The sequence below is a fragment of the Eleginops maclovinus genome, chromosome 19 (genome assembly GCF_036324505.1).
Source record: "Eleginops maclovinus isolate JMC-PN-2008 ecotype Puerto Natales chromosome 19, JC_Emac_rtc_rv5, whole genome shotgun sequence".
Classification (NCBI taxonomy): domain Eukaryota; kingdom Metazoa; phylum Chordata; class Actinopteri; order Perciformes; family Eleginopidae; genus Eleginops; species Eleginops maclovinus.
In genome coordinates, this window is record NC_086367.1 from 1,364,645 (window position 1) to 1,377,739 (window position 13,095).

Below are 13,095 nucleotides of genomic sequence, written 5' to 3' on the forward strand. Positions count from 1 at the left end.
TTTTTCTTTTTAAATTAAATGCATGCTGATTGTTATTGTGCTCCCCCCCCCCCCCTGTGGAATTTGCGGCGGCGAGGTAAATGTCACTAAGTAAGTGCCACACTTTCTTCCTGTGTGGTTGTTAGCAGCTTTCGCATGCAGAATAAAAGCAGAGAGAGGAGGAGTGCTTCAGCATGCGTCTGAATGTGAGCGCTTATCAGGACGCAGCGGGGGGGCCGGACATATGTCGCTCCTCTCATTACAGGCCAAGGCAGCGATAACAGGGCTCTGAGTGGCGCGTTGGATGCGGCGTACAGCGGCAGCCGCGGCGATCACACAGGGAAAATAGAAGCGGGAAGTATAGACCGGGATGTGGATCACCATGGGACCCAGCGCTAACACACTCCAGTTGTCATTCACACACACACACACACACACACACACACACACACACACACACACACACACACACACACACACACACACACACACACACACACACACACACACACACACACACACAAGCAGCTCCAACATTGCTGTATTTAAAACACAATGCCTCCACAGTCTTTCCATTGTGGTTTTACACAATTCTGCTTTAATGCCGTTTGGGAAACAGCATGCATAACTGGGAGAGGATAAAACCTTGTCTACGTGTAAAAGAGTCCATTCTACATTCCCTGCCTCTAATTGAATTCGGAGCGGTTGCAGTTAAACTGAATGGCATGTGTGACGCACTATTGGTGGTGCACTATTAGGCTGAATTGAATTTTCATGGTTGGGTGGGCACACAAGTAATATGAGTGCTTTTGTAAGTAGGGTAATATTACAGGCCTGGACTCACTGAGGGTTCACACAGGGGAGACGCTCTGTCACCGGAATGACCAAACACACACTCCTTGATAAACTCACATGTTTCTTTCTATTCTACTACTTTAAATACCAAACGCATGAGAAAATGGAAGTTCATTCTCGATTTAAGAGCAGAGTGTGTTCGACCACAGCCGCACCAGAGGCATCCAGTTCCATCTGCACTGGTTTTATACGCTGAACTTTATTTTAATTACATGTATTATGTCAACAGATTACACATAACTGTATTAGGTTAGTTGAAAGCAATAGTATTACGTTTAAATAGGTTCAACTAGGTTCAAATATTATTGCTTTCAATTAACCTAATACAGTTATGTGTAATCTGTTGACATAATACATTTACTTAAAGTCGATGTTTGAGTTTTTTCAGTGTATTAGGAAAAGTTGTGAGTCTGGTTCAGGTTTAAAGCGGATGATAGAATTGTCCTCAGGATTGCACTTATTGCAACATGATGTCATGTGTCCTGCACAAAGTCGCCATTTTTACACACTGCTCTCTGCAGGGGAGAGTAAAGCTGGGCCGTAGCATTCAGTGGAAACAAGGCATTCGTTACCTGAGTCACATTTTGTACGTGTTTTTAGAAAAATAAAAATGTAGAATATCATACACGTGTCTTTTAAATCTCTCAGAGGATGCCTTTTAAAATGTGTCTACCCATAAATGAGCAACGTTTCAGGATCAAAATATTGAATATTTCATAATGAATCTTTCAGTGGATAAAAAGATGTCAGAGAACAAAAAGCTTGTAAAAGGTCATTTCTGGGCAAATGTATAGAACACAGAGGTTAGTATAATTGTAATTTTATTTTATTATTATAATTTATTAAGTCTAAGACAAATCTAAAGATTATTCACATCAGAACCAACGTCTGTGCCAGGACTCTGAACCTCACGCTCTTTCTGTCACTGCAGTTCATTCAGATTTCCGTCATCCAGAAATGTGATACAAGTCTACTCCCCTGTTATCATATTGACTTCTTATTCTTAATTATGCTTTTTCTTAAGAATACTATCATACATATTTTTTTACAAGCAATCTGTATCTAATTCAAAATTGATGTGTCTCTCTTCCCTTTGCTTTAATATTTCCAGATAGAATCACATGGTAAGAAACTTCCAGAAATAAAATACAGCAGAGTCAAAGAAGAACACACACACACACACACACACACACACACACACACACACACACACACACACACACACACACACACACACACACACACACACACACACACACACACACACACACACACACACACATACTTCCAACCATCACTGCCGCTCAGCCTGCACAGTACATTATTTTTGACATCAACCATTTAAAGGGAAGGTGTATTTTACACAAAGTGGCATTAATTAAGCCGCTGATCGCCCGCCATCATATATTTCAAAAGCACGGGGCGAACAAAGGCAGTGACAGTGGGAAATCCTGGAAGTCAATTAGAATTTTATGTACGTTTTTAGATCTGGTTTTTTTAAATGATAAATGAAGTTACTAATTTTGTCTTTGCTCTTTCTAGACACTGCAGCTTTAATTGCTAATTGTTAACAGCGAATGAATACATTTGCATATTAATTAGCTCCCAATTTACATTTTTAATTTTCTGCCTTCAAAGGGTGTGAGATAAAAGGTCGTGTTATTTTAAATAATTTATCCTTTATTGCAAAAAGATGCTGAAAGGAAAATGTGGGGGTGATTTTTAACCCTTAAGAGCTCTGGAAATGCACGTTAAAAATACATATATTTATTTAGATTTCCTTCAGTTAATTAAATGGGCTAAGGAGAGGAATGGAGTTGTCAAACAGATTTTAATACAAAGCCACCTGACTGAAGAGTACAGAATGCACCGGAGATGACTTCAAGTTTGGAAAGCCTATCCTCTCTCCGTCTGTGTGTGTGAGGGAGGAATGCTTTCCTTTTATCACTCCATTTTGTCCTCTCTCCCTCTTGACACATCAATAGATTTGGCAGCCGGCGCCTTCGGTTTCCGTCTTTCACCACGAGGCAGCGGCGAGCAGAGAAGAAACGCACAAGTTCAGAAATTCATTAAGATGAAAAACAGCCGCACTGTGTTTCTCGTGAGGAGGAGGCAGTGCTGTGTGTGTGTTTCTCTTTCTATGTGTGTGAGTGTTTTGGGAGTAGGTTCCCAGCCAGTTGCCTGCACATTCTTGCAGAGAGTGGTGCATTGGCTCGGTGCCACGAACAAAGCGGTTTCAGTCGCTAGCCGGACGCCAGCACACACTGACACTTTTTTTCCTTTTTCTGCTGTTGTCACAGACCCAACAAAAATTCAGAGGTGAAAGCGAGGCAGGCAAAGTCAGAGATAGAGGGATGGATGGAGGAAGCTGGACACCTCAACCATGGCTAAAAGTTTCCTCGGCCTCGTGCTGAAAAGCCAGCAGCTGAAACAATCAGCGTTACAATTAAGCAAAAAAAAAAAAAAAACTGATTCATATTGTTTTCTTAAAAATCCCATTTAGTGGTGATAAAATCCGTCATGTGTAAACTCACAGATTACATTTTAAGGAGTTGAAGGAGGTGTGAAAGGTGTCTAATTATTTGGGGGTATTTATGACTGAAAGGAAGAGCCAAATGTAGACATATACGATCTGCATGAACCTCTAAAGAACCAGAATTGTTTACATTGTAAATAGTCCTAAACTTTTTTTATTTGTTGGCTCTAGGCAACATTGTGCACTCACATTTAATGAAAATAATATAGAAGCTGTTCCTTTAATACTCACAGAAAATAATGGACCGAGATACATCAAGTGTTTGAAAGGCAGCTCACAGAATATAATAAAAGGAACTTTGTAATTCTGATGCACAGTGCAAACAAAAGATGCACATTTCACAACCAAGCAGCAGCCTCATAAAGTTCTGCATAAGATGTTTAATAATGAGGTCCAGGTATATTTGTGACCGAAACCTGGGAGCCATATGTATGTTCATTGCAATTTCTTGCATTTCTCATGCATGTGTTGCTTATATTATATTCAAATATTGTTGTAGACTAATGTAATAGTACTACTTATATTAGACCTTTTTGCTCCAATCTTCCAAATGAAGGGTCAGATAAATAATAATTACTTCCATATATTAAATAATAATATATGGAAGTAATGCCCAAAAAATCCAAAGAACAAAGTGAAATTGAATCTGCCCTCCATTTGAGTTCAAGAGACAAGCCCTTTTCTGTTTATATAAAAGTCTGTGTGTGTGTGTGTGTGTGTGTGTGTGTGTGTGTGTGTGTGTGTGTGTGTGTGTGTGTGTGTGTGTGTGTGTGTGTGTGTGTGTGTGTGTGTGTGTGTGTGTGTGTTTCAGTTAAGATGATTACGAGGAGAAACTCAGCCACCTCCAGCAATTACACAGAGCCTCTTGTCTACAGGAACAGTGTCATTTATGTCCCATTGATCCGTCTCATTCTGTCAACGGGAGCACATTATGGACGACGTCTCTTTCTCTCCTATCTCCTCTCCCCTGTCTCCTCTTTCTCCTCTCTCCTCTCCTCTTTCCTCTGCTCCGTTGGGCCATCAGTGCCTCTATTGAAGTGATAGAGTAGAGGGGGGAGACAGGGGATAACAAGTGTAAATTGTCCGAAGGTCCAAATCAAGGTTCCCCCCCCCCCCCACGTCCCACTAAAAAGCAACAACATGTTTAGTAAATGTTGATGTTTAAATCAAGAGTTTACAAATATACTATTTAGACTAATATAGACTCAGCTCCTCCCGACTGTCTGACTGTGGGGGGCGTGGTCTGATGAGTTTGATAGATAGCAGCAGAGAATTCACTACTGTCTGTTATAACGTTTAAATATTGCTGGATACTGATTGGTCCACATTCACGTGATATTTTCAAACTGAAATCTGTCATACAAATAAAGCAGAACTGTTTCATCAGACTTTTATGATATAGTTGTTTTTATAACATAAAACCCTATCACCACAATCATTAGGAGATGATGCTTTAACCCCCCCCCCCCAAAAAAAAAAAACAAACCCCAACTGTTTCAAATCATGTTTGACAGTAAAGATATTCTAATGAAATAAATCAACTCAATAAAAGCCTGAATGATATGTTCCTATAGCGCTGTGAGAAACACAAAGGTAGGGAGGAAACCAAAGACCATCTCTGTAATCTGCTCACTCCTGGGGCCCCCTGCTGGTTGTGGGTGGCCTTCAGTGAATGCTGCCACTTAGAGATATTATAATTTACTTTAAATATTTCTCATTTCACATTTGACAGTTGTCCTGCTAAACATCCTTATACTCCCCAGAGCTGTGTTCTTATTGGAACAACTTTAAAAAAAGCATTTACTACTCAGGGAGACTTGTGAAATGATTTGTATTAAATTATTGTTATTATATATAGGTCATGTATCAGAAGTGTACCTCTTCACTGATCAAAGTTGCTAAATATTAAGTCTATGGCTGACACCCTGGGAAAACATTTGGTCAAACTTTTTTATAGGATCCAAAATCATCTTACCCTAATAACACAGAATCTAATTTTACCAGCATCAATAAAGGAGCCATTAAAAAAACCTGCTCCCTCTCCTTGATTTGCTTGTCAGTTGAAAAAAAAAGAAGTGTGTTTTCCACCATCCGCACAAATGTGCCACCTCCGGTGATTGATGCAGTCAAATTAGATGTATGTGGAACACTGGCTCTGGCAAATGAACACATCAACTGATGACCAGCTGTTTCTAATTATTATACACTGGTTAATTAGGACGCCGTGTCACCGTCGACGGCGGCGGTAAACTGTGTGAAATTCATAATTCATGCTCTGGCGTCCAATGAGCCTCCTGATCAAACCGCTACGGCAGGGCATGGATGGAGAGGCCGAGCGGAAAGAGACTGGGGGGGTTGCACTGCTGCTGCCAAATATCTGTGTGTGTGTGTGTGTGTGTATGTGTTTGTGTGTGCATGTGCGTGTGTGTGTGTGTGCGTGTGTGTGTGTTCACACCTCTCCCTCACACCCCCTGCCTCCCCCCCCCCTCTCTCTCAGCAGGGGGTGTGTGTAGGTGGCGGTGTGAAATGTCTGGATCTCAAAGGTAAGCTCACTCCGTCATTATTAAGCGTGATTGAGGGCTTTATGGGACGTGCATGATACACTGAATGATTTTGCAATTTTATACATATTCAATCAAAGTGCAATTATAGGATAGAAAATATGGGAGAGCAGTTTGGCAACATATTTCATCCACACACACACAATGGTGTGGTTCAGATAGAGGAGTGCATATGTATTGTTTGTTGTAGTTATTTACTTGTTTTTTAATGTGTGAGAAACACACCGGCTATACAAACCAAAAGGGAATCTGGGAAATACATATGTCTGATGCCATTTCAAATGTCCCATATATATTTTTTTTTTTTGTGACTATATGATGACATTAAACAACAGAGAGGCAGATCTCTTTTGAGATGATAACACCAACCATATGTTCTAAATAACCTGAGTCTCATTCCGTCTTAATCCTATATTAATCTAGCACTCATTTGAACCTTCAGTTTGATTGCGTAACCATCACCCTAACTAAAATATAATACCAGTTTTAAACCCTGAACACAAACTACATTCAGCTTCACATTCAACCAAATTAAACCCCATTTAATGTCTATACTATTTTTCTTCTTAATTCTAAATTTAATTTGAATGAATTTACATTACATCTAACCTACCCTAGTCAAATGTCATAATTAAAACTTCATTGATGGCAGTCTGACAATATGGTACTATGTTAATTTCTGCAACAAAAAAAAGTGTTTAATGTTTTTTGCTCGGCAGAATCATTTACTATGAAATGATTACTTAATGTCTACAATTGTCTTTCCCTCATTAAGTATTGTTTTACATGTGAAATGGATATAATCCCTCATCCAAGTTGATATACCTACAATTAGGACACATTTAATCATGGCACTTACATTAAACCAAAACGTATCATAGTTAAAATACAAGTTTTAAATCCTATACTGAATTGGATCCTGATCCTAATCCTAACTGTGGATGAACCTGCCTGCACTGCATGGAAGCGACACTCGTGTGTCGCCTTTACTCTTCTCCGTTCAATCTGTCACTGAATGTGATCAGTTCTCACATCAAACCGATCCCCAGCTGACCTCTGACCTCAGACCTCATGTTAAAGGTCTCAGAACTCTGCGTACAGTGTGCATCACACACACACACACACACACACACACACACATACACACAGCTGCAGTGTTGTGTGATGCGTCGCTGGGTGTCTCTGTCGTCACGCACTGATGACATCTGACTGCGGGTGTCGCTGCCTTATTATCTTCCCGACGCAGGGCGGATTAGAAAAATGGGATTTCAGATGGCTCTCTCTTCCCCCCCCCCCCCCCCCCCCCCCACACACACACACACATACCCTTCGCCATCGCTCAGCTAAGTGATTATTGTTAAAAGACAGGGAAAAATCATTTTGGAAATAATTATGATAGTAATTATCATTTCCCCCTTCATGGCCGGGGAGATAAGACTGAACCCAGGAGAGTGGGGGGTGGGGGGGGGATCACATGCTTCTGATCAGTGTGACTCCTGATCAAGAGTAATCAGATTACCTAAATCTAACTGGGATTCCTTAAATGCATTGACACATCAAATGTAACGTAACTTAAAGTTTGGAGCAGCGTGAGCAGAGGTGGTGGGATTACAAAAAGCAAAAATGTACAGTAAACATCTGTCAAATATAAAAATGTGTGCAAAAATAAAGGAAACTAAATGCTTAGAAGCACAAAAGATAAATATATCACATATATTTGCACAGAAGAAGTTAAATAGTGGAGATGGTTCAGAGACGGTGGTGAGTAAATACAACTAAAGTTCATCCCAAGGGAAAGTGTAATAATATAAATCAGGTATAAATACTATTGTGATGATACACTTATAGGCTCTGCTGTGTGTCCCAGGTTCAATTCAGGAAGTCAGAAAATCTAATTTTTGACTTTTATTCTGAAAAAGTAAATAATAAATTAGGTATAATTTAACATTGGCCTGTGGGTATTCTTATTTTCGCTCATCATGACAACATTACCTATGATAGTCTCCAGAAGTTATCCAGCCTGTCAAAGTCTCGGGCTGAACCCAAAACTCATGATAACACACTGATATATCTAGATTTAAATGCATTAATGAAATGAAACATATAGTATCAGTTATTATTAATCTGTTTACAGGGCAAACCTAACCGAGAGTCACTTATTACCTGAACTTCCTGTATAAAGCAGACATTTATATATACTAAAATAAAAGATTTTAGTATATATAAAACATAAAAAAGATAAAAAAGAAAAGGGTTAGGGACAGGTGCAAAGCAATGCATTAATTGTATAATCACTTAGAACTACTCTATGATAAATCTAAACAGGGTAAGAAAAAGTCAAATACGCAGGGCTTCCTTTGAGGTATAAAGAGCTGTAAGAAAGTCCTCCATCCATGTGAGTGACGAGAAGCTAAATCCCAAAGGGAACAAACCCAATTCCAATTAAACAGGCTTCCTCTACAAAATATAAGGTAGCATAATACTTAAAGTAAAAATATAAAGAGATTATGATTTTAAAACTAAAAAAACATGCAGAGCAGAGCCCAATATTCCCGTATCATATTACTCTGTATTATATTGTGTTTTTATTATTGCTGATACATTATGGCATTCACATTTTTAGAATTGAATCAAAGGTTTTGAAATAAATAGTGGCAGAAAATACTCACTTAAACAAAAAAGTCATTGGCTAAAAGATAATAACTTAATAAACTCACAGTGGAATAACCTAGTAAATGAAATCTATGGAATGGAGATAACAACTATGAGAATTAGAAACCAGATGCATACCTTTGAGGAAAGATGGGAAAATGGGTAAAAGTATAGAACACAATAATGAAGATTTCTAAGGAACATGAGGTAAGAATTGACAATGAATGTATACCTGAGTATTAATATTGTATCCATTCTTCTATTTGTAGTATTATTATTATTATTAGTAGTATTATTATTATTATTAGTAGTATTATTATTTCATTTCAGAGTTGTCAACTGTTATGTAGTTAAGTTATGTACCTAGATGTGTTTATTTTGTTATGTATGCTGTGTGAATAATTTCTTAAAATTCAAATTTAAAAAAAAGTAATCTACATGGAAATGTTTAGTATTCATGCTGAATGTGGCTATGGAGGAAAAGTAATCAGATTACAGTCAGATGTTTAGAAGTTCAGTTGCCATATATGAGAATGTTTATTGATTCCCGTGTTCAGTCGGTAATCATTGGACACATGTTGGAGCTCCAATCAGGGAGCAGCGCTGTCATTACTCCCTCTCCTCATCACAACTTTATTAACAAGAACACAGGAACGCACTCGATAACTTTGCACATAAAGGAAGTTGTTTTGTTGTGATTTCTGCTGAAACGTTCATTTCAGAAAGAGGATAAAGCGCATTTAGAGCCGCGCAATTTTGCCTGTTAGCAAACAGCCTCCCAATTATCTCTGTTTGATTGCCTGCCTCTATCAAGGTGAGCGATTAGACCAGCGCTCCTGTGAAGCTCTGGAAGCCGTTCTGAAATCGCTGCACTTTGATTTCATCAATCTGCAGGCAGCCCAACTGGAAGAAAATGTGAGTTTTATGAGCAAAACTTATTTTCCTCATCTTCGCTCTTCCAACACAGTTTCATATTCAGGCCTTTTCTGTATCAGATTAGAAGCTATTTTCTCCTTCCAAAAGAACTTCATAACATTCCTGTCAAATTTCTTCACTTTCTTTTTCTTCTTTTCCAGGGAGCATCGGCCTTGCTGGATATGATTTTGTACTATGAATCTACAACCCATCTTGACATTTCTGACAACAGCAGTATGGGAACATCGTGTTGGAGGGCCCTCGCTCATTTGATAAAGCAGGTGGGCTGACGCAGGGGAACTGTAATCTCTTCTGGTGGGCTTTCTTTGGGGGGAATGTACATCCTGGAAAGTGAGTTTGTTGCACATTACAGGGGTTCGAAGATGCAGGGCAGAGCAAACAGGGTGAGAAGTTCTCCCACTGCACACACACACACACACACACACACACACACACACACACACACACACACACACACACACACACACACACAGCATCACTCCAGCCTCACAGATAGCATTAGCAGGCGTGACTGATTAGCTGGGGGTCCAAGTGTTACCTCTGCCAGGTGTGTGTTTGATCACAGCAGCACAATGGAAGGACTCTGAACATGTCTTCCAGGTAGGATTATTTTGTCATAAATGTTAGAACTCTCTTTATGTGCCAACCGTTGTAGAGTTCCTGGAAGTCACTCTTGAGTTTCAAATAAATACTTGGGTATCGTTAGTTCATTGAGAACTGATATTTACTTTGTCAAAACGGGACATTTCTTCATGAAAGCAGCTCAAATTGTGCTCCGATTTGTGTCTTCATATACCAGGACAACATGTGTCTATGGAACCCGCCTGGTCTCATCCCTGGGGCGTTTAAAGCCGGCTGTGGCCATTGTCGTTCCTCTACACTGTATTTTGATGAAGCACATTAGTGTTACAGTCACTTCAGTCTACTCTCTCAAAACAACCAAATCTTTCCTCAGTTTCCTCTAGTACTGTGATACACTCATCAAAAGTGAATTGATTGTGGATTTATTGTCATTAGAAAGGTTTTCTTCATCCGACCAATTTCATTTTACACAAGTAAAGAACAGCCAATTAAAATATGCAACATAACAAAAAACAGAAACATGTTATGAAACAGGCAGAGCAGACAGACAATGTGAAGAAGATCTACAAGCAATAAAATAAAAAAAATGAATACATGAGTATGTACCTATACTATACATACATATAAATACATGCATCAATACAATACTTGCAGCTCAAATCACAGTGTTTAAAAACAGACGGGTAGTGAAATTTGCATATCGGAGTTGATTACTTAATAAATAATTAAATAAATAAATACGGGAATACGTATGTGTTGATGACAATGTTTTGCAGTTGCTGTGTCTGTAAACCAGGTGCGTTGTAGTTCTAGTTTAGACCTCCTGCCTCTATCTACAGAACTATACAGAACCCAGGAGGGCCCATATCTGTGTGCTACCCGTCACAGTGTTAGTGTTTAATACTGATCTCTGCACTTTTTAAGTTGTGTTTTAATCGTGAACAGTGAAGCCTTTTTCTTCCACCATACACTGCTGTTCTCTGTTTATTATACATCGTGATGAACTGTTTCTTTGTTCATGTGTCTGTATTGATTGCATAACAGTGTGTGTGTGTGTGTGTGTGTGTGTGTGTGTGTGTGTGTGTGTGTGTGTGTGTGTGTGTGTGTGTGTGTGTGTGTGTGTGTGTGTGTGTGTGTGTGTGTGTGTTTCAGAGTGTGCGTCTTTCCAGGCTGGATGTGTGTAACGTGGCCGTGGTTGATTACCCAGCTCGGTCTCTATCTAAAGCCTTGCTGACCAGCCTGCTCACAGAGCTGCACCTCCACAACGCCCAGCTCAGCGGGGTGCCACTGTACACACTAGGTATGATGCATACACACACACACACACACACACACACACACACACACACAACCGCAAAGTCACACTTAACGCTCTCTTTGTCGGCTTTAAAAATGATTTATGTGTGGACTTTCAGTATAAATTAATGCGTAGCTGTGTTTGTGTCTGACTGTGTGTGTGTGTGTTTGTGTGTGTATGTGTGTGTGTGTGTGTGTCTCCTGGCTGCCAGTGCCTCTATAGATGTGTGCAGCGGTGTGTAAAGTGACAGGTAAGAGATTAGGCCTGTAATCCGGGGCCAGACCTGCAGAGAGGGCCACAGGTCAAAATCTGGTCCTGCTGGCCCCAGGACAAACACACACACACACACACACACACACACACACACACACACACACACACACACACACACACACACACACACACACACACACACACACACACACACACACACACACACACATACACACACAAACAGATTTTTTTCACTATATACCTTGGAGGCTTAGCCAATACAAAATATACAAAAATAGAAAACAGATACATTGATATATTTATTGTTTTATTGTACAATTTAGCCAAACATTCCAACACACATTATAGACACACGTTTATGCGCTCATGGAATAAAAATCCCTTATTTTTTACCAAAGAACGATGAAAGAATCATTGGGATGAACAAAAAAAAGTGTCCTTCATCTCTGACAGTCATTGGTTGGCTGCTGTTCTGCTGTTCTACTGCTTTCCGTGGCCATAGTGATCGGTAATGCCGTCGGATATTGGAAGGGTCACATAACCTGCCCCCACCTAAACACACAGATACACACACACACACACACACACACACACACAAACAGAGGGACGGTCACATAAAAATGGATACTAAAAGGCTTCAGATGCTGAGCTCAGTAGGGATGTTGCAGCTATAGTCATTATGAGGCAAAAATCACATATTTTTTTATTTTCAGGATTCATTCAGAATGGCACAGTGGGGAGTAAATAAATACATAAATACTCCTAAGGGATGGTTTAATAAAATAAATAGTACTAATCAGGTATAAATACTGCTGTAACGATACATTCCAGGCTGTGGTTTGTATCTTAGAATTGTTTTTTTTTTCAGGGATTCAGAAAATCACAATATTGTTTTTTATTTCAAAAATGTTCATAATAAGTGAGGATGAGAATATTTGAATAGGGCACAACATTAGACTAGAGTTATTGTTACGTGTGCTCGCCGTAACAACGTTATCCAGAAGTTATCCAAAGAGTGTTGGGCTGAGCTCATGATCAAACATCGACATATCTAGAGTTCTTTAGTCGAAGCATTAGTTATGATGAGGTCTAAAATACATGTTTAAATACATACAAATATTACATAATTAGTTGCCATGTTTTCTGACAACTGTGTTGGGACAAAATAACCCCCCCACCCCGTCCTGGTTTCCCAATATATAGTTGTTCCTCCAACACCATTTCCTGAATCTCTTTGATATTTAAGGTTTCACCCCCCCTCACATTCCCCTCTCATCCCACCCCATCCTCTGTGCCTTTACTGAGCCCAGAGACCCCCTCCCCCCTCCTTCCCTCCCGGCGGGGGGTCCCTGCTGAGGATCATTGCATTCGATCGGAGGGGCCTCTGATTGCGGGGATTGGGCGCCGGTGGTGGACTCGACCGGATCAATCCCACCGATTCCACCATTTGGTTCCCACTGTGC

The 13,095-nt window shown here is 39.8% G+C and overlaps 1 protein-coding gene across 1 annotated transcript in view; it reads left to right on the forward strand.

Moving 5' to 3' along the window:
• The window catches only part of si:dkey-288a3.2 (protein phosphatase 1 regulatory subunit 37), a 61,695-nt gene that overhangs the window by 12,560 nt on the left and 36,040 nt on the right, over positions 1–13,095 (forward strand). The window contains exons 3-6 of the mRNA XM_063909150.1: positions 5,868–5,913; positions 9,398–9,498; positions 9,660–9,779; positions 11,254–11,401. Coding sequence (XP_063765220.1) covers positions 5,868–5,913; positions 9,398–9,498; positions 9,660–9,779; positions 11,254–11,401 — 415 coding nt within the window. The remainder of the gene's footprint in view (positions 1–5,867; positions 5,914–9,397; positions 9,499–9,659; positions 9,780–11,253; positions 11,402–13,095) is intronic.